The sequence below is a fragment of the Peromyscus californicus genome, unplaced genomic scaffold (genome assembly GCF_007827085.1).
Source record: "Peromyscus californicus insignis strain IS unplaced genomic scaffold, ASM782708v3 Scaffold_2__1_contigs__length_46816999, whole genome shotgun sequence".
Classification (NCBI taxonomy): Eukaryota; Metazoa; Chordata; class Mammalia; order Rodentia; family Cricetidae; genus Peromyscus; species Peromyscus californicus.
Window position 1 is genome coordinate 27,866,658 of NW_026294540.1, and position 20,780 is coordinate 27,887,437.

At 50.0% G+C, this 20,780-nt stretch overlaps 1 protein-coding gene across 1 annotated transcript in view; it reads right to left on the reverse strand.

Moving 5' to 3' along the window:
• Nucleotides 1-20,780, reverse strand: part of Zan (zonadhesin) — a 104,651-nt gene that overhangs the window by 72,540 nt on the left and 11,331 nt on the right. The window contains 15 exon segments of the mRNA XM_052754990.1: nucleotides 1,198-1,309; nucleotides 2,010-2,190; nucleotides 2,485-2,729; nucleotides 7,087-7,228; nucleotides 7,500-7,702; nucleotides 9,118-9,287; nucleotides 9,404-9,541; nucleotides 10,527-10,670; nucleotides 12,341-12,486; nucleotides 12,721-12,845; nucleotides 13,903-14,019; nucleotides 14,312-14,453; nucleotides 17,700-17,880; nucleotides 18,563-19,874; nucleotides 20,452-20,575. Of these exon segments, the coding sequence (XP_052610950.1) occupies nucleotides 1,198-1,309; nucleotides 2,010-2,190; nucleotides 2,485-2,729; nucleotides 7,087-7,228; nucleotides 7,500-7,702; nucleotides 9,118-9,287; nucleotides 9,404-9,541; nucleotides 10,527-10,670; nucleotides 12,341-12,486; nucleotides 12,721-12,845; nucleotides 13,903-14,019; nucleotides 14,312-14,453; nucleotides 17,700-17,880; nucleotides 18,563-19,874; nucleotides 20,452-20,575 (3,482 nt within the window).

A 20,780-nucleotide genomic window follows, 5' to 3' on the forward strand; every position in this document is an offset into this window, starting at 1 on the left:
AATGGCACCCTCAAGTGGGAAGGCAGGAGGCTAGAGGCCAGCAGGACTTCTCAAATTGGCTGTGTCAAAGGCAAGGATAAGAAGAGTCAGCTGACATAGGCCTGAGGAGTTCGAACAATTTTATTTAACTGTTTACATTTTTTTGAGACAGGGTCTCTCTACATAATCTTGGCTATTCTGGAACTTACCATGTAGTCCAAGCTGGCCTCCAACTCACAGAAACCCCCCTGCTTCTGCCTCCCAAATGCTGGGATTAAAGGCATGAGCCACCAAGCCTGGCTTGTTTACATTTTATTATTTATTCTTTAATGTTTAGCTTATTGTGTTTAATTATGTGTGTGTGTGTGTGTGTGTGTGTGTGTGTGTGTGTGTGTGTCTGTGTGTGTGTGTCTGTGTGTGGATATATGCACATGGGTGCAGGTGCCTAGAGAGGCCAGAAGAGGGCATCAGATCCCCTTTGGCTGTAGTTCTAGGTAGTTGTGAGCCACCATGTGGGTGCTGGGAACCAAATCTGGGTCCTCTGCAAAACAGCAAACACTCTTAAGTGCTAAGCCACCCTCCCAACCCCTTTTTTGAGACAGGGTCTCATGTAGCCCAAACTAGCTTTGAATTCATTATATGGCCCAGATGACTCTGAAATACTGATACCCCTGCCTCTACCTCCCATCTGTTGGAATTACAGCTATGAACCATCGTGCTTGATTTATGTGGTTTTGGGGATGGAACCCAGAGCTTCAAGAATGCTAGCAGAGCACGTTACCCACTGGGATATACCCCCAGCCCTGTTGGAACAACCTTTCAGATTTACAGCCTCAGGTCAGGGATGTGACTCTAGCCATTGGTTAAGTGTGTATCTGACATGAGTAAAGCCCTGAGTTTCCTCCCCAGCACTGGAAACTCAGAGAGGATGAGGAGCAGAATTGACTGGATTCCTGGTAGCAGGGTGTGCAGCACAGAGGAAGCCCATATACACAAGGAACACTCAATGGCAGACTTCCCCACAAGGACCAGTTTCCCTAGGCCCAGCTCATCAGATGCCCAGTTCCCCTATGTTCTGATCCCCATGTACATCTCCCTATGTCCATTTCCTCTAGGCCCAGCTCCCTAAGACTCAGCCCTCACCAGACCTACCTTACCCAAGCATAACTCACCCAGGCTCAACTCACCTAGTCCCAGATCCCTATATACCCAGCTCACCCAGGATCAGAGGCTTCAAGTATTTTCCAAGAAGTTCCCAGCAGAAGTGAGTTGCCTGCAGGCTTCCCGTCTGGACGCAGATTGTCATCCAAACTGTTATTGTTGTAGTTCCCTAAGGAAGAGAGCCATCACAGGAGTGGCATACATTGCAGTGTTGCCCTTGAACTCACTAAGCAGCAGAGTTTTAGCGGTCACCCAGAGCTCAGAGGCCACTGCCTTCTCAACTAGAAGACACACTGCCTAATGCCACATCAAAGCTAACCTTTTTGTCTTTTTGTTTTTCTGGGTTTTGTTGTTGTTGTTTTGTTTTGTTTTCTTAATGACAAGGTCTTATGTATATCAGTCTAGCCTTGAACTAACTATGTAGCTAAGGATGGCCTTGAACTCTTCATCCTCTTATTTTCATCTCCCAAGTCCTGGCATTACAGGTGTACACTACCACCCAGTGTATCCAGTGCTGGGATGAAACCTGAGACTTCCTGCGTTCAGGGCAAGAGCTCCACCAATTGAGCTACACTCTCATTGCACCTTTCATCTTTGTTTTGAATCAGGTTTTATGAAGCCCAGGCTGCCCTTGAACTCACTACCTAGCAGAGGATGACCTTGAACTCCTGATCCTCCTGCCTCTACCTCCTGAATACCAGTTTTACAGGCATGTACCATCACATCTGGAAACCCTTTCCTCTTTCCCTCTGGCTTTCCCAGGTACCTGCTTTTGGGTCTGGTGCCCTCAGCTCATTCATTGGTTGACAAGTCCTGAGGACACCCAATGGAGACATGGGGAGCGGGGCAGATGTCCCCAAGGGTCTTACCACACAGCCCACAGAGTGAGCCGGTGTACGAGGAAGGCACTGTCACCTCCACCAGGTGGTTTCCATCATATCGAACTTGAAGCCCAAAGTTCGTGTAGAGCAGGACAAAGATGCCGCTCAACCTAATGGCCACCCGTCCTTTCAAAGGCCACACAGGTAGTGCCACCCGTTGGTTGTTCAGCTGCAGAAATGGGCAGGATATAGTAGAGAAAGTCAGAAACTTGGGACAAAGACCAAATGGGGCATGGTTAAAAGAACAGAGAACAGAATGGAGGTGTCTTGGAGCTCAGCTCTTGGAGGTGGAAGCAGGGGGTGGGGCTGGTAGTTCAAAGTTATCCTCAGTTACATAAGCAAGTTCTGGGCCAGTGTGGACACATGCGAGCCTACTTCAAAAATAGCAGTAACTGAAAGAAAAGGGAAGGAGAAAGAGGCTGGGGGGTGGTGTGGGCTCTAGGAGGCAATAGAAGACACATACCATGACCCTTCGACCTTTGAATAGGGAGATTTTGAGGTCAAAGACCTGCACATGGACAGCTTTGATACTGGAGACTTCCAAGTTGCCATCACGGATCTCATTGGTGGCACTCACAACGAAGTTGTCTAGAGAATTGGACCAGCAAGGCCGGGTCAGGACGTAAGTGCAGGTGCCCATAAAATGATGCAAAGCTCCATCAAACGTCAGGTAGTGGGGGTCACCAGAGGCAATGCAGGTGGCTTCACCTGGGGAGGAAAGGGCAGGCTTTGGTGTCTCACTGCGCCACCCCCCAGAAGCCTCAAGTCAAGGCTGCCATCCTGGGGAGGCTGTTTTGAGGTGGGACTCATGACACATCCTTGAACTTCAGTCTCCTCTGGGAAGACGTGTTGGCTTGGCCCAGGAAGGTCAAGAACAAAGACTGCCATCCTCAATTTCACTTTCTTAGCCCTTGAAGATGCTGATCCTACTCTGAAAGTTTAGATGTGGAATCCCAAAGACTCATGTGCCAAATCTTGATTCTCTAGCTCAATGTTGTTGGGAAGTGGTGAAAACTTTAGGTGTAGCAGAAGGTTTGAGGTCAGTGGGGGGATGTTGTTGAAAGGGGATTGTGGGATCCTAGCTTCTTTCTGGTTCTTTCCCAGCCATAATGTAAGCAATTTTTTGTTCTGTCATGTCTCCCAACAAGATGTACTGCCTAATCATGGAACCCAAATCAACAAAATCAAATGATCACAGAGTGAAACCTCCCAACCTGGGAGACCAAAGAAACCCTCCTCCTTGTCCTCCTCTCCTTCTTCCTCCTTTCTTCTCTCCCTCTTCTTCCTCCCCCTCCTTTTATTAAATAATAAGACATTTATTGATTTTTCACACAGTCCAATTACTTCTACACAAATGGCCTCAAAGGATTGTGGGCTAACATTCCAGTCAACAGACCTCAAGACATTTGCTCCTCTGCTCTCAACTATTCCCCTCTCCTCCCATCATTCTTTGGCTGATTGGCTTTAGGGAAAAAAAAGACCTACGTTTATGAGTAGCTTCTATCTAAGCCCAAATGAACAAAAGTAGTAGTATTTTCAAATCCATAGAAATTCGGGAGAATGGAACTGAGCATTACAAATCACAGCAGACAGCCTTAACTTGGGGTTCTTACTGCCATCATTAGCTTCAGATAACCATCTGACACACCTGGAAGGAGGGGACCTCAGTTGCTAACCTGCCTCCACCAGACTGGCCTGTGAGCATATCTGGGGGGCATTTTCATGATTCCTAGCTGATGTAGGAAGGCCCAGTCGACTGTGAGTGGTACAATCCCTCGGCAGGCGGTCCTAGGCTGTTTAAGAGAGACAGCTGAACTTGACACTGGAAGCAAGCAGGAGCACTGTTTCTCCATACTCTTCCGTTTCAGTTCCCGCCTCCGGGTCCGTGCCTTGGCGTCCCTCAATGAAGAACTGTTAACCTGTATGCTGAAATAACCCTACTCCCTCCCAAGCTGCTTTTGGCCCTGATGTTTACCACAGACAGCACAGAAAACAAACTAGAACACTTATGTTCGAGAAATGCCTTGCTTTTGCTTCATGAGATTAGAAGGAGTCTCAAAATACAATGCCAAATCAGGATTTTCCAGGGAAATTTTGCTCTTAGTAGCTATTGCTCCCAGTCATGGCTTGGTGTCAGGTGGAAACTGTTCGGCAGATTCGCTCCCCTGTATTATTTGAGGGATGAAAAATTTCAGCCTGCTGGTAGGACATGTAGTAATCATGCAGCCACAAACTCAGAATCCAAGAAACTCTTTGGTGGCAAAGATCAGTGACATTTAGGCCAAAGAAAATGTCAGCTTGACCTTAAAAAAGATGAACTCCTCCACAGAATGATCAACCACTAATAAAAGAGGCCCAACTCTTTTGACTTCAAATTGCCGCATTACTCTTATGTCTGAAGGCAAGAAATCAATAAAAACTCCTCCAACAAAAGTCCTTAAACAAATTAAATGGCTTATTTCTTATTTTTGTTTGTTGTGGTTGGTTTTTGGTTTTGAATATTTTGTTGTTGGTGATTGCTCTTTTTATTTTTGGTTTTTTGAGACAGGGTTTCTCTGTGTAACAGCCCTGGCTGTCCTGGAACTCTGTAGACCAGGCTGGCCACAATCTCACAGAAATTCGCCTGCCTCTGCCTCCCAAGGGCTGGGATTAAAGGTGTGCACCATCACCGCCCAGCAAATTGGCTTTTTTCTGAAAGTGTACACCATATCTGCTCCAAAGAATAAAGACACGTAACTGGGCGGTGGTGCACACCTTTAATCCCAGGACTCAGGAGGCAGAGGCAGGGGGATCTCTGACTTCGAGGCCAGCCTGGGCTACAGAGTGAGTTCCAGGCCAGTCAGGGCTACACAGAGAAACCCTGTCTCGACAAACAATACAAAAGAATAAAGACACATTACAACAACCTCACCAAGAATGTACGCGGTAACAGAAAGCAATGGGTCGCGTGGAGCTTAAGGTTATGGAAGGAAACACATTCTAGGACCAGACGTTTCCCCACAACCAGAGGCTCGCACGTTCTACCCAGTGTTTCTGGAAACTCGGTGGAGCCCTCCGCTCGCGGCCTCCTCGGAGGGCTCGAGCACACTGGATCTTGGGCAGAGCACCAGGTCCAGGACCTGCAGATGACGCGTCTTCCCGGAGTCTCCTCTCGGCTCTTCTCTTTCCTGCTCGAGCGTCCTCAGGTTCTCAGAGGAATCTTCCCCCAGCGGCGCTCCTGACGGAAACTGGTGCCCGGAAGTGCCTATCACGGTCCGGCTGGGGCTCCTCCCGGAAGTACCTGCCGCGCTCGCTCCTCACGGCTCCTCCCGGAAGTACCTGCCGCGCTCCTCCCGGCGGCTCCTCCCGGAAGTACCTGCCGCGCTCGCTCCTCACGGCTCCTCCCGGAAGTACCTGCCGCGCTCCTCCCGGCGGCTCCTCCCGGAAGTACCTGCCGCGCTCCTCCCGGCGGCTCCTCCCGGAAGTACCTGCCGCACTCCTCACGGCCGCTCCTCCCGGAAGTACCTGCCGCGCTCCTCATGGCGGCTCCTCCCGGAAGTACCTGCCGTTCCTCATGGCGGCTCCTCTCAGACCCAGAGCCCTCGCTGGGCAGCTGCTCTTCCTATCTTTCCTGAAGGAATTTCCTGTTGCGCTCTAGGCTCCTCACAGCCGAGAGCAGCGTCTTCTGTCAAGCTCCCGGTTTCGCAGATTCACGTCTTCCCCGGATCCACCTTCTGTCGCCTTCCTCTTTTTTCTTTTTCTTTCTTTCTTTTTCTTTCTTTCTTTCTTTCTTTCTTTCTTTCTTTCTTTCTTTCTTTCTTTCTTTCTTTCTTTCTTTCTTTCTTTCCTTCCTTCCTTCCTTCCTTCCTTCCTTCCTTCCTTCCTTCCTTCCTTTCTTTCTTTCTTTCTTTCTTCTTTCCTTTCTTCCTTCCTTCCTGTCTGTCTGTCTCTCTCTCTCTCCCTTCCTCCTTCCTTCCTTTCTTTCTGTTATTGCGTTTTTTAAACAGTCTCTGCGCCGGAAAGATGGTGCAGGGTAAGTGAAGAGGACTCGCTGCCTCCGCAGCCGGAATTCAGTTCCCAGCACCTACGATGTGCAGTTCGGGTAGCTTCCATCTGTAACTGCAAACCCAGGGTGTGCGGCACCCTCTCTGGCTTCTTCAGGTATTTACACTCACATGTACACCCAGTCACACACAGACACAAACACAAAATTTAAAATTAAATATCGACACAGTCTCCTATAGCTGACACTGGGCTCAGACTAGCTGAGGATGACCTCAAACTCGTGATCCTCTTGCCTCCACCTCCCAAATGCTGGGATTCCAGGCAGGCACCACCCCAGCAGCTAAATGTCTTTATAACGGGGTCTTTCAGGCCGGGCAGTGGTGGCGCACGCCTTTAATCCCAGCACTCAGGAGGCAGAGCCTGGCAGATCTCTGTGAGTTCGAGGCCAGCCTGGTCTACAGAGTGAGTTCCAGGACAGGTACCAAAACTACACGGAGAAAACCCTGTCTCATACAAACCAAAATATATAAATGGGTCTTTCTCAATATTTGTTCCAATCTCAGTAAGATGACCAACACACAATCTCTAGCTGAGCCCCTATTTTTGGGAAAGCTGCTTTTAGCAATGCTTTCTACATTACTATATTTTACTTTCCTTATTACTTTCCATTACCATATTACTCTATATTACTATATTACCAAATCCTTACAAAAGCAACTTAAGCTAAGAATGGTGTGTTCTGGCCTACAGTGTGTAGGGAAAACCATCATGGTGGGAAAGCACGGTGAAGGGGGTGTGAGACAGCTCCCATGACATCCTCAGTCAGCGGGGCAGAGAGAGATGAATGCTGGCACTCAACTCGACTTCTCTTTCTTATGTAGTCCAGGACCCCAGCCCATGAATGATGAGGCTTACATTTAGTGTGGGTCTTCTCACTTCCATTAACTGAATCTAGAAACTTGCTAACAGACACCACCAAAGACTTGTTTCTAGAACCTGTCAAGTTGACAATCAGTGTGAACCATCGCCATCCTCTCAAATGAAGCCCCTGCTCACCTTCCATGCTGACTTGACTGCTCACCTTGGGCATGACAGCCTAATATGCCTTCCTTATGGCTGCAGGCTTCCTGGGCCTTACACTTCCAGGGCCAGCAGCGAATACTGTTGTTGCCTTCACAAATGCAGATCTCTTTGCAGTCTGGATTAAACCACTGCTCCTGTATCTGGGGTACAGAAGGGAGAGCAGTAAGAGATGGCTTCCCTGCCGGCTGTCTTGTCTTCCTGAAGCTCTGGGCTTAGGTGCAGAAGGCTGGTATCGAACAGGCTTAGTAGTGTACCACGTGCAGTGGGAGACGCTGTTCCAGGGAAATAGGGCAGAAAGTGATAGAGCAGGATGCCTGGCATCCTCCACTCCCCCGCATCAGCACAGGGCTTCAGAAACTCAGAGCAAGTCCTTTTGTCTCTAGGGCTGAGGGATTCACGCCAGCTGCTCACCTTGAAGTAGCGTCCCTCAACATTGGTGCACCCACACTGCGATCGAGGGACACACTCAAAACCACTGAGGATGAAGCCAGGGTCACACTCGCAGGCTTCCACACACTGTTCTGGGCAGGGCTGGAGAGCAGATCCAGGATGGCAGGTGTCCGGGCAGGGTTTGGCACACAGGGAGTACCTGCTATTTTGAGGGCAGTCCAAGGCTGTGGAGGGAGAAGCTTAGGTAAGAAAACAGGCAAATTGGACGTGGTAGTGCAGACCTGTAAATCCAGGAGTCAGGAGGCTGTGGCAGCAGGATTAAGAATTCCAGGCCAGCCTGGGCTGCAGAGTGAGAACCTGACTCAGAAAGTGATTTCAAAAGGAGACAGATGAGACCAGGTACAGAAGGAGGGAACATGCTAAGAAGGTCCCAGCCAGCGATGCTGTGACCAATATCGAGAAATATGGCTTGGAGAAGATGAGCCCAGGAGCCCAGCTGACCGGTAGGGCTTGCGGCTAGAAGCTAAAAGAGTTGCCTGCATGCTGAGGGTGTGGTTCGCTTGGTAGAGTGCCTGTATGCACGCATGAAGCCCTGGGTTCCACGCCACATCAGCTGGTTGTGATGGTGCATGCCTGCAGTCCCAGCACCAGGAGGTGGAGGCAGGAGGATCAAGAACAGTGCCATCTTAAGCGCCATGGTGAGCTCAAGACTAGCCTGGGCTGCATGAGACTCGGCTCCAAGAGCAAACCAAAGCCCTGCCTAAACCAAGCTTGTTACTTGGGTGCTACAAAGGCCCTCCATGGAAGGCAGATGAGCTACAAATTAGAGGATACAGGCACTCTGATATGTCGACATTCTCAGTAAGCATGTGTGGTACCCAGCAAGCCATGAACAGCCTGGACCTGGGGATGGATGTCTGCTAATGCAGCTTCTCCAGAGGACTGGGGTGTCCATGCCAGAGCTTCAGTACAGCCTCGCCCATTCAGTCTGCACTGAATGTGATGAGAACCGGGGGGGCACAAAAGTACACTGTCTTCTTCCCTACAGAACCAAGTGACTGTGGATGGTTATTGATCTGCCTTCTCCTCTTCCTTCTCCTCTTCCTCGTCCTTTTCCTCCTCTCCTATTTCTTCTCTTCTTTCTTGTCCTCCTCCTCATCTTCTTCCTTCTCCTGCCCACCCCCCACGCCCCCACCCCCACTGAGGATTCAATCCAGGGTCTTAGCCACATCAGAAAAGTGTTCTGCATCTGAGCCACACCCCTAACTTCTCACTGATAGATTCTAGGCAAGCACCCTATCACTAATCCATAACCCCAGCCCCCGTCAATGGATTCTAGGCATATGCTCTACTGCTGAGCCATGCACCTAGCCCTCTTTTTGTCTTTTTGTTTTGAAATAAGCCTAAGTTGCCCAGCTTGGTCTTGGACTTGAGATCCTTCTGTCTCGGCCTCCCAAGCAGCTGAGATTACAGGACAGCTGTCCAGCCAGCTTACTGATTTTTCTCAGACATCTTTCCAACTCTCCTCACTACCCTGTCCTCATATGTAACTGGAGTAGGGAATCAACAGGTTGTACCATGTCTGTATCTAGAGGAAGCTGTACCAGATCGTCCCCCAGTGCTTTGGGTCCTAACTCACGGCAGAACTCGGGTCCCCTCCAGGGCTTCACGGCATAGCCGGCTTCTTGGCAGGTGGCAGTCATGGCCGACATATGAGCACAGAGCATCTGCTGGAGCCCCTGGAAGCTACACATGTCCGTTACACAGTTATCCAAGAAGGATGAGGCCTTCATATAGAGCAGGCATGCCCTGGGGAGAGAAGCTAACTCAGAGGGCAGGAGAGGGCAGAGCCTCTATGCTCCACCTCAGAGAAACCCTAGTGCCTAGCAACCGCAGGCAGCCCATCCATCCGCCTTCCTCCATACTCAAAGGTTCCTTTTGGGTCAACAAGCTGGCCACATAAGTTGGACCCCGACATAGTTCTCCCCAAGGCTGAATCACACGATGGGGGGCTCTTCTTGTTCTGACACCTGGAAGAGACCCAACCCAAGCAGTCAGCAAGACTGGAAGAGCCCAAACGAGGTGGAACAGCTGGAGTCTCCAGGTAGGGAGAGAGAAAAGGGCAATGCTAGTGAGCTTAATTGGTTCTTTTTGAGACAATCTCACTACGTTAGCCCAGGCTTGGCCTTGACATTCCTATAGTCCTGGAAACGTAAAGATCACAGGCAGGTACTACCAAACTCCCCCGACCCCTAACCCCATTACTTTTGCTTCAATTTTTACATTGCTGAGGATCAAACCCAGCATCTGGTGTGTACTAGACAAGTGCTCCACTAAAGAGCCACACCCCCAGCCCCTCACTGGGGGATTCTAGGCAGGTGCTCTACCACTGAGCCACACCCCAGCTCCTCACTGGGGGAATCTAGGCAGGTGCTCTACCACTGAGCCACACCCCAGCCCCTCACCGGGGGATTCTAGGCAGGTGCTCTACCACTGAGCCACACCCCAGCCCCTCACTGGGGGATTCTAGGCAGGTGCTCTACCACTGAGCCACACCCCAGCCCCTCACTGGGGGATTCTAGGCAGGTGCTCTACCACTGAGCCACACCTCCAGCCCCTAACTGGGGGATTCTAGGCAGGGGCTCTACCACTGAACCACACCCCAGCCCCTCACTGGGGGATTCTAGGCAGGTGCTCTACCACTGAGCCACACCCCAGCCCCTCACTGGGGGATTCTAGGCAGGTGCTCTACCACTGAGCCACACCCCAGCCCCTCACTGGGGATTCTAGGCAGGTGCTCTACCACTGAGCCACACCCCAGCCCCTCACTGGGGGATTCTAGGCAGGTGCTCTACCACTGAACTATATCCCCAGCTCTTGGATTTTAGAAACTGGATCTTGCCATGTCTGCAGCTCCAGACATTTCAGTTTCTTCTGGAATGACAGGCACGAACAGCTAAGCCCAGCTCTGATAGATCTTAAAATGGGCACAGTCAGAGGGTTGAAAATGGAGGACCACCCCCGGCCCCTGGGGGGAGCCCCACTCACTTCTTGTCCTCTTCCTCTTCTACCTGCCAGCTCTTCCCCAGCTGATCCTCATCATGTGTCATTGTGCCATCCGGCTTCCGGTAATCATTGCTGCTGTCCCCGTCATAGTTCCCACAGAAACCACAGAGTTTGCCTGAGTAGGTACTGTGGGTCCGGGAGAGGGGTAAGTCATCAGAGACCACAGCAAGGGAACGGTGAGCTGTGTGCCCTGATGGTAAGAGACAGGAGGGGGTTGAGACTACCCACTCTTAACAGATTCTGTGACAGGCCCCAGCCTGAGCATCTATCTATACAGGATCTCCTCTGACCTTTCTGCTCAACATCCTTCGCTGCCCTCTACCTTCTCATGGCTTTAAACAAGAATGTGTTTCTCCCCACCCCCCCTCTCTATCTTTCTCAGTGTGTGTATACACTCACATGCAGGTGTAGATGCACAGGCATGCATGTATGTGGGGGCCAGAGGTCAACAATGGGTATCTTCCTCAGGTCTGTCCCCCTTATTTTTTCTTTTTAGTATGTATGTGTGAATATGTGTTTTAGTGTTTTTTCATTTGTTTTTTGTTTTTTTTGGTTGGTTGATTTTTGGTTTTTTGAGACAGGGTTTCTCCGTGTCCTGGAACTCACTCTGTAGACCAGGCTGGCCTTGAGCTCAGATATCTGCTTGTCTCTGCCTCCCAAATTAAAGAAGTGTGTCACTATCACCCAGCATGTGTTTTTATTTTATGCATATGGGTGTTTTGCCTGCATGTATATATGTGCACCACATACATGCAGTGTCCACAGAAGTCAAAAGAGGGCATCGTGTCCCTTGGGAATAGAATTACAGGCAGTTGTGAGCTGCTGTGTAGATGCTCAGAATTTAACCTGGGTCCTCTGGTGTGGTTAAGAGCATTCTCTTAATCACTTAACCACTGAGCCATCTATCCAGCCCTGGTGAGTGTGTTTTAAATACTCTCATGTGCACTCAGAGGCAAGAGAAGGAAGTTGGATGTCCTGCTTGATCACTCTCCACTTTATGTCTTTGGGACAGGGTCTCTCGCTGAATCTGGAACTAGGCTGGCAGGCAGCAAATTCCAGGGATCCTCCGGTCTCTGGCCCGCATAACACTGGAGTTCCAGATGCACACACAGCCAAGTCCAGCTTTTTTTAAGATTCAAGTTCAGGTCCTTGTGCTTGTTCAAGAAGAACCCTTGCCCACTGAACTATCTTCTCAGCCTCCTCCACCTTCATTTATGAGCGAGGGTCTCTCATTGACCCTGGAGCTCGCCCATTCAGTTAGAGTAGGTGGCCAGCAAGCCCCCAGAGTCCTTCCATCCCTGCTTCCCTAGCACTGGTATTATAAGCACACTACTGTCCCCAGATTTTTTTTTTTTTTGGTGTGTGTGTGTGTGTGTGTGTGTGTGTGTGTGTGTGTGTGTGTGTGTTTTCCAGGGGTGGAACTTAGCTCTTTACCAGATCAGTCACCTCCCTAGTCCCTCTGTCACCTTTTCCACAAAGCCTGACTTGTCCTTATCCATTCATCTGGGGAGCCACTCTTCCTTGAAGAACGTGTCCAGCATCAGCTCTTCTGACAGCTCCCAGAGTCCCCGAGCGATTCTTTCCAGCACATTCCCAAGGACTTGTGTACGCATCCTGCTGTTATCTCACTGTCCTGACCCTACTTCCTACTGTCTCCCTTCTGCTGCCCAGGTTAGCTGCGTCCCAGCTTTGAGGACATATATAAACGATTAACCCTGAGGGACTGCAATGGTGGGGGGGTGTGGAGCATTCTGAGAGAGAAATGTCAGCTTCCTGACTAGGCTGCCTCCCCTTACCTGGGCACAGTCACAAAAAGCTGCTTGTCACCATCCCATCTCACACGCAAACCAAATGTTGTCCTCAGCTCCACAAATCGCCCGCTTAGACCCACAAAGATGCCATTTGAAGGTATCACTGGGAGGGTGACTCTTTGTTCTGCAATCTGGCAGATAGAGGAGACAGAGAGAGTGATCCAGGAGTCCAGGAGAACCCTAAGACTCTAACATCACATCCAAGGCTAAAAGGCATCACCCTCCACAGCATCCCTCCAGCCTCTCTCACCTGGACTGGTTTGAAGCATCACCATCATTATTTTGTTAAGCCCATCCTTAACAGGGTTTGGGGACAGGTGGGGCTGACTGAAGCCTGGTGGGGGAGAGTGAAGGATAGGACTCACCAGTGTGTATCTGTCCCTGATCATGGTAATGGTAGTCTCTGGCAGGGTGATGAAGACTTTGTCCAGGGAGGATACACCTTCTACTCCACGTTCCTCAGTGCTTGCAGTTATCTTAAAGGATGGTTCTAGATGGAGAGAGGAAGGGCCAAGTCACAAACGTTTGTTTGGTTGGTTGGTTGGGTGGTTGGGTGGTTGGTTGGTTGGATGGATGGTTGGTTGGTTGGTTGTTTGGTTGGTTGGTTGGTTGGTTGGTTGTTTTCAGACAGGGTCTCATTATAGCTTAGGCTAGCTAAGAATGACCTTGAACTCTTGAGAGTACCACTCTCGCCTCCCAATTGCTGGCATTATAGACATGTGCCACCATATCCAGTTTATGTGGTGCTAGGGGTGAAACCCAGTCAGGGCTCTTACTATGTATCCCAAGCTGAAACTGACAGTCTTCCTGCCTCAGCCTCCAGAATGCTGGGATTAAAAACATGTACCACCCCATCCTCTGCTTTCTGAGACCCTGTTGGTGGCGGTGCCCACCTTGGCACTATGGGGCAGACAGAAGGTTCAGTGATATGGCCCTGAGACTTGGTAAGGGTCTCAGAACCCAAAGAGAAAGGGACGTGGCATGACCGTCTGCTTTTGTGGTTGCCTGTCTCCCCGCCATGGACTGGGACATCTTCAGGCAGTCTTGTTCATTCATGAGTCCCTGTCACCCTGTTTCATGTAGCCCAGGCTGGTCTCAAACTCTGTAGCTGAGATGACCTTGAACTCCTGAAGATCCACCTGCCCAGTGTTGAGAGGACAGGCATGCACTGCACACTGCTGAGGCTCTGGGGGTGGAACCCGGGCTTCATGCCCACTGGGCAAGCACTCTACTAACTGAGCCACATCCTCCAGCAAGAGTCCCTTTACCAGTAACTGTCCCTCTGCCCAGGGAACCTCCCACAGTAGCAGGCCATTGATAACTTCAGCTGCACTTCCCCAGGATGGGGGCCTGAAAGCACTGTCTCTGTGTGCCCTACACATCCCAGCTGCTGCTTAACAGAGGGCCTTGGTCCAGTGCAGCCCCTTGCTGCCATCTGTCACCAACCCTGTTCGACCATCTCCTGTGTCTCCATGCCTGACACTTACTCTATAATCTCAGCCCCTTCCCACCCACCCCCACCCCCTGCTCTGGCTCCAATCTCCTACCTGTGGTGTTCTCGCAGATTTGGGTCAAGATATAGGTACATGTCCCTGTGAAGTCGATGTCCCTCTCATCAAAGGTGACAAAATGAAGGTCCCCATAGACCAGGCAGGTAGCACTGCCTGCCAGAGAAGGGGAATGGAGATGTAGGAAGCTGTTTCCAGTGTGCCACTTGACTGAATTCCACACCCCAGCCTCTCCTACCCAGAGATATTCCCAGCTCCACTGCTCAAGGGAGATGTGGAGGATACAGGCTCTCACCCACTCTGACAGAGTAATGATTTAGACAGACAGGAGGGATGACTTTCTGGGATCAGAACAGAACACATGCCGATGTGGTGATGGGAATAGCAAATGCACTCCAGAGTGTCCCACCCACCCTCTCACCATAACCGCGTGAGGGCCAGTGCTTACCATAGGGCTGGCATTCATACTGGCCATTCTGCAGCTGGCAGACAGTGTGTGTCCCGCACTGAGAGATCTGGCACTCCATCCGGCTACCGGGCATGCAGCGGCACCGCTCTGTGCAGTTGGGACTGAACCATTCTTCCCCAGGCTAAGGGCAACAGATCGAGAGTCACAAAGTGTGGAGACCCTCAGAGGTTTCGAAGTGAGATCCGAGTTTGCTTTACCCAGCAGGGCTGCATAAGGGGATGATTTGACCATGGGTGTGGTTACCAGGTGTTTGGAAGGGTCTGCACTTGGCTGTGCTGTGTGCTTTGATCTAGCAAGGGGAGGGCTTTTGCCACACCCCTTGGCATTGTTATAAAAAGCCCTTTTGAAGAGACAGAAGGGGCCGGTGGATTTTGATCCAGGACCTCCCAAAGCTATCTTGTGTTTCTGTTTGTCTCCTCTCTGTTATCTTTCTATCTACAAGTTTCTTATTCCTCTCTCCTCCTCATAGGAACCCTTTAAGAGGTGGAAGCTTGCCTCGGTGCCCTGAACAGGGACTTAGGTCCCTGGACCCCCCCCCCCAACAAAGCCACAGTTCTTGAGTGTATGTGTGTGTGTGTGTGTGTGTGTGTGTGTGTGTGTGTGTGTGTGTGTGTGTTTTCATGGGCCATGGCACCAGTCTGGAGATCTGAGAACAACTTTCTTTGGGAATCTGTCCTCTCCTTCCACCATGTGGGTCCTGGGGATGGAACTCAGGCTCAAAGCTCAGAGGCGGGCGCCTTTACCTGCTGAGCCATTTCAGCAGCCGTGCGCTTTGTCCTGTTTCTGAAACGGTCTCACGACAATGAATTCAGGTAACTCTCCTGCCTCAGCCTCCCAAGTGCTGGAGTTACAGTTTGTGACATCACATATTGTTTGCTTAAAGCACTTTTTGTTTGGTTGTGGTTCTTGTTTTATTGTTGTTTTCATGAGACAGGGTGTCACCTTGTAGACCGGGCTGGCCTTGAACTTACAGAGACCCAACCTGCCTCTGCCTCTACCAGTGCTGAGATTAAAGACATGTGCCACCACACCCAGCCCACTTTAACATTTTTTATTTTTATTTATTTATTTATTATATTTTTCTTTGTTTTTGTTTTCTTTGAGGTGAGACAGTGTTTCTCTATGTAGCCCTGGCTGTCCTGGAACTCCCTTTGTAGACCAGGCTGGCCTCTGCCTCCCAAATGCTGATATTAAAGGCATGGACCACCACGCCCAGTAGCATTTTTGATTAACAGATTGCATGTGTTTATCATGAATTGCTCATAACAGCAATGAGCATTTATTAAGTAATAATTAAGTAATTAAGTAATTATTAAGAAGGATCCAGTTTTAATTGGCAACTTGATACAATCTACAGTCACCCAGGAAGAGAGTCTCCTAGAGGTATTGTCTATTAAGTTGGTCTGTGGACATTCCGGGGAATTGTCTTATTGCCTTAATTGACGTGGGAAGACCCAGCCTGAAAGTGCATGGCACCATTCTCTGGTTTGAGGCCCTGGACTATATAAGGGAGAGGGGGGGGGGCACACTAGGCGTGCATGCATTGATTTCTCTGTTCTTGACTGTAGATAGAATATAAAAGTAAAACCAGCTGTCTTTCGCTCCTGTTACCTTGATTTCCTCTCAATGATGGACCGTAACTTGAAATTGCAAGCTAAAATAAATCCTCCCCACCCAGAGTTTGTTTTTATCTGGTCTTTTATCAGAGCAACAAAAATGAAACCAAAACACATCTTTACAAAAAAAAAATCTGTTTAGTTTTTTTTTTTTAACTATATCTCATGTAGTCCAGGCTAGCCTTGAATTCCTTTAACCAGCAGAGGATGATCTTGAACTCCTGGTCTCCCTGTCTCCATCTGTCCAGTGTTAAGATTACAGGTGTGTGCTGGCACATCTAACTTTATGCACTGTGAGGTAAGGAGAGAAAATCTTAAGCCCAGAGTGGTAGTGCACACCTGTAATCCCAAAGCTTGGAAGACTGAGGCAGGAGAATTGACTCAAGTTTGTGACCAGCCTGGGCTACAAAGTGGGTTCCAGGCTAGCCTAGATTAGCGAGTAAGACTCCGCTCAGAACAGCAACAACAGTATTCCGTAACCTTCCCTCTTCTTGCTGGAAGTGAAACATGGAGGAGGAGGAGGAGGAGGAGGAGGGCTGGGTGTGGCTTAGTGACTAGGGGGTTTGTCTAATGGGACAAAATCCTCGGTTCAGTCCTCAGTACTACATAACTGGACACCCGTAGCCCAGCACTTGGAAGGTGGAGGCGGAAGAATCAAATGTACAAGGTCATCCTCAGCAACATGAGGAGTTGAAGGTCCACCTGGGACATATGAGACTATATGTAACTAAATAAGCCGAGCGGTGGTGGCCCACACCTTTAATCCCTGCACTCGGAGGCAGAGCCAGGTGGATCTCTGTGAGTTCGAGGCCAGCCTGGTCTACAAGCAAGATCCAGGACAGGCACCAAAACTACACAGAGAAACTCTGACTTGAAAAAAAAAAAAGCCAAAAATGTGACAGTTGTATAGCTTGGCCCTTTTGTGGGACTCCTAACAGTGGGAACATGGGATGTCTCTGACTCTTTTACTGACTTTTGGGACCCTACTCCTCATACTGGGTCATCTTGTCAGCCTTAATACATGGGGAGGTGCTTAGTGTTACTGCAACTTGATATGCCATCTTGTGTTGGTACTCATGAGAGATCTGCCCTTTCCTAAACAGAAATGGAGGGGCAGTGGATTGCCGGGGGGTTGGGGGGTGCAGAGGGAGCATGGGGAAACTGCAGCTGGGATGTAAAATAAATCAATAAATTTATTAAAATTTAAAAAATAAAAAAACCCAACTAAATAAAAAGGTAGGTCTTACTGTGCATATTCTTATAGCCACAGAAACAGATTTAACAAGATGAACTTTCCCAAGATCATGCAGAAAATGAATACCGCATCCATGTTCCAGCTCTGCTACCTGACGCTAGATCTGTCTAGTATGGCAGTTACCATCCATACCTGGTGACTTGAGCTCTGAAAATACAGTCAGTCCTGGGCTGGGGATGCAGCTCAGTGGTAGAGCACTATCCTAGAGTCCCTCGGTGAGGGGCTGAGGGCATTGCTCAGTGGTAGAGCACCCGTTCAAAATCCCCTAGTGAAGAGGTGCGAGTGTGGGTCCTTGGTAGAGCACTTCCCTAGAAGGCAAGGGGTCCTTGGCTCCATCCTCAGCACTGTGAAACCCAATCGCTCTACCATTGTGATCCAGTCCTTGAGCCTACACCTTGGGGCTCTCTAAGCTACTCACACAGAGATTGGGGGCACCAGGGCCCGGGTGTTCTGGCATCAGTTCCCCTCTGGAGAGCGGGCCACCCCGGAGGCATACCTGGTAGTACTTGTTGTTGTAGAAGCAATTGCAAGCAGACTCGTTGATGCATTGATTGTTACTAAACAAAAACCCAGGATTGCAGACACAGCCAGGGCTGCAGGGGGACTGGCAGCTGGGCTTGGGGCTCTCACAGGATGCAGGGCATGCACACAATTCAAGGTGGGCATTTGCAGGGCAGCTCTCTGAAAGGAAAACACAGCCTCCATCAGGCTTTCATTACACAGCTGCTCCCCGCCCTGCCCCATCCTGCCCCCAAAGCCTCCCCATCTTTCTCCTACCCTGAGCTCAAGTTCTTTTCTAAAGAAGCCTGCATTTATTCTGTCATTAAAATAAAAAAATAAGAAGAATGAAATAGCTGGGCATGGTGGCGTCCGTGGGAAGCTGAGGTAGGAAGACTGCCAAGGATCAAGGCCAGCTCCATAGTGGATTTGAGGCCAGCCTGAGCTACATAACAGGACCTTGTCTCAAAAACGAAAAAAAGTTCTGACCAATGTTATAATAAGGTCACAATATTGAAGACATTGTGCTCATAAACACGTTCCCTGGTTCCATTTGTATGAAATATTCAGGTCAGCGTTAGGTGTGGTGGTACATGCCTGTAATTCTGTTACTCTGGAGACTAAGGCAAGAAGCTCATCAATCTGAGGCTAGCCTCATCTATGTCAGAAGACAGGAAGGAAAGGAGAAGGGAGAGAAATAGAATGAGGTCAGAAGAAGGAAAAAAAGGAAAGGAGCCTGAGGATGACTCAGTGTGTGGCTGGTGTTTCCGCAGTCTAGGTACAGGCCTTTCACTTCCGGAACATCCTTCCCTAATCTCCTCACTGTCTTCTACTGAGAGCTCCAGCTGATGCTCTGTCCACCTCATCATCCCTGTGGCAGACATACCTGTAGCTGTGGCCATGCTGGTTGTCAAGACACCTGGAACCTGTGAAGGGCTTGGACAGGGTGGTCTGCATGTTGTAGGCATTTGCATGAGGACAGTAGATTGCTCTGTAAGAACAGTGGTCTCTTCAGAGGAGATAGTGATCCCTACGGGAGGGGTGGTGCTCTCCTCAGGAGAAACAGTGGTCACTTCTGTAGAGGTGGTGGTCTCCTCAGGAGAAACAGTGGTCACTTCTGTAGAGGTGGTGGTCTCCTCAGGTGAGACAGTGGTCACTTCTGTAGAGGTGGTGGTCTCCTCAGGAGAGACAGTGGTCACTTCTGTAGAGGTGGTGGTCTCCTCAGGAGAGACAGTGGTCACTTCTGTAGAGGTGGTGCTCTCCTCAGTAGAGACAGTGGTCACTTCTGTAGAGGTGGTGGTCTCCTCAGAGACAGTGGTCACTTCTGTAGAGGTGGTGGTCTCCTCAGGAGAGACAGTGGTCACTTCTGTAGAGGTGGTGGTCTCCTCAGGAGAGACAGTGGTCACTTCTGTAGAGGTGGTGGTCTCCTCAGTAGAGACAGTGGTCACTTCTGTAGAGGTGGTGGTCTCTTCAGGAGAGACAGTGATCATTTCTGTAGGAATAATGGTCCCTTCAGGAGAGAGGGTGGTCACCTCTGTGGTGGCAGTAGTCACTTCTGTGGTGGCAGTGGTCACTTCTGTAGGGATGATGGACCCTTCAGGAGAGACAGTGGTCACTTCTGTAGTGACAGTGGTCCCTTCTGTGGTGAGAGCAGTCACTTCTGTGGGGACAGCGGTCACTTCTGTAGGTATGCTTTCCTGAAGGACACTGGTCCCTTCAGGAGAGACACTGGTCACTTCTGTAGGTATGCTTTCCTGAAGGACACTGGTCCCTTCAGGAGAGACACTGGTCACTTCTGTAGGTATGCTTTCCTGAAGGACACTGGTCCCTTCAGGAGAGACACTGGTCACTTCTGTAGGTATGCTCTCCTGAAGGACACTGGTCCCTTCAGGAGAGACACTGGTCACTTCTGTAGGTATGCTTTCCTGAAGGACACTGGTCCCTTCAGGAGAGACACTGGTCACTTCTGTAGGTATGCTCTCCTGAAGGACACTGGTCCCTTCAGGAGAGACACTGGTCACTTCTGCGGTTACAGTGGCCACTTCTGTAGGGGTGATGGTCTCTTCAGTGTGAGTGGAGGATATTTCTACGGAAATAGGGGTTGCTTCTGTGGGGACTATAAGGACAATGTTTTCAGAAGGACCAGTAGGTAGAATCTCTGTCTGCTGCGATACTGCAAAGAAAAACAAAATCCTGTTAATTAGTCAAAATTAGACCACCTCCCTTTCACTCATCTAAATAGGAGTGGGTGGGTTCATGGGGGGCCACTTTGTCACCCCTATTTCTGCTCCCAATCCCCCAACCTTCACTCACTTATTCAAGAGGCAGAACTCCCAAAACACATTAGTGCCAGGTACGGGAATCACAAAACTGAATAGGAGATAGGGCCCACCTTCAGTACCACTAGAGAAGGAAGGTTCTGGATCCTGCCACACAAACTCATGCCATCAAAGACACAATCATAGCTGGGTATAGTGTGCCCATCTGTCATCATAGTCACCAGTGACGATGAGGCAAAAGGATCACAAGTTTGAGGGCACATGGGCTACCTCGTGAAAGCCTGTCTAACAGTGAAAATGCAACAAGCCCGGGAACAGAGTTCAGTGGCAGAGGACTTCCCTAGAGAGGGCCGAGGGCTACAGTGCAGTAGTAGGGCATTGCCTAGAATCCCCTAGGGAGGGGCTGGGGTGTGACAGAGCACAGGAGTGCTTGCCCGGCAGGTACGAGGCACGGGGTTCTATTCCCGGTACTGAGGGTGGGAGACGCTGGGCCCTCGAGTTTCATCTTACCCCGACATGGTCCATGAGTGATGAAGATAAAATTCACAGCTACGACAAAGGCAGTGCTGGTACCCCGGGTGGCCTCGAGAAACAACTGCAGGCCGCGGGCAACAAAGAAGGAAGAACAGGACAATAAAAGTCTGCCGCGGGCGTGTGTCCTCTGCCTCAGCATCCCTTCGTCAGAGCCTCAATCGTCCGGCACACCCCCACCCTCTTGAACCTTAAGTCGGCCTCCTCTCTGTGCTCTTTCCCCCTCTTCCGCCCTGAGTCTGAAATGCCCCAAACAGGCCTGTGTGTTA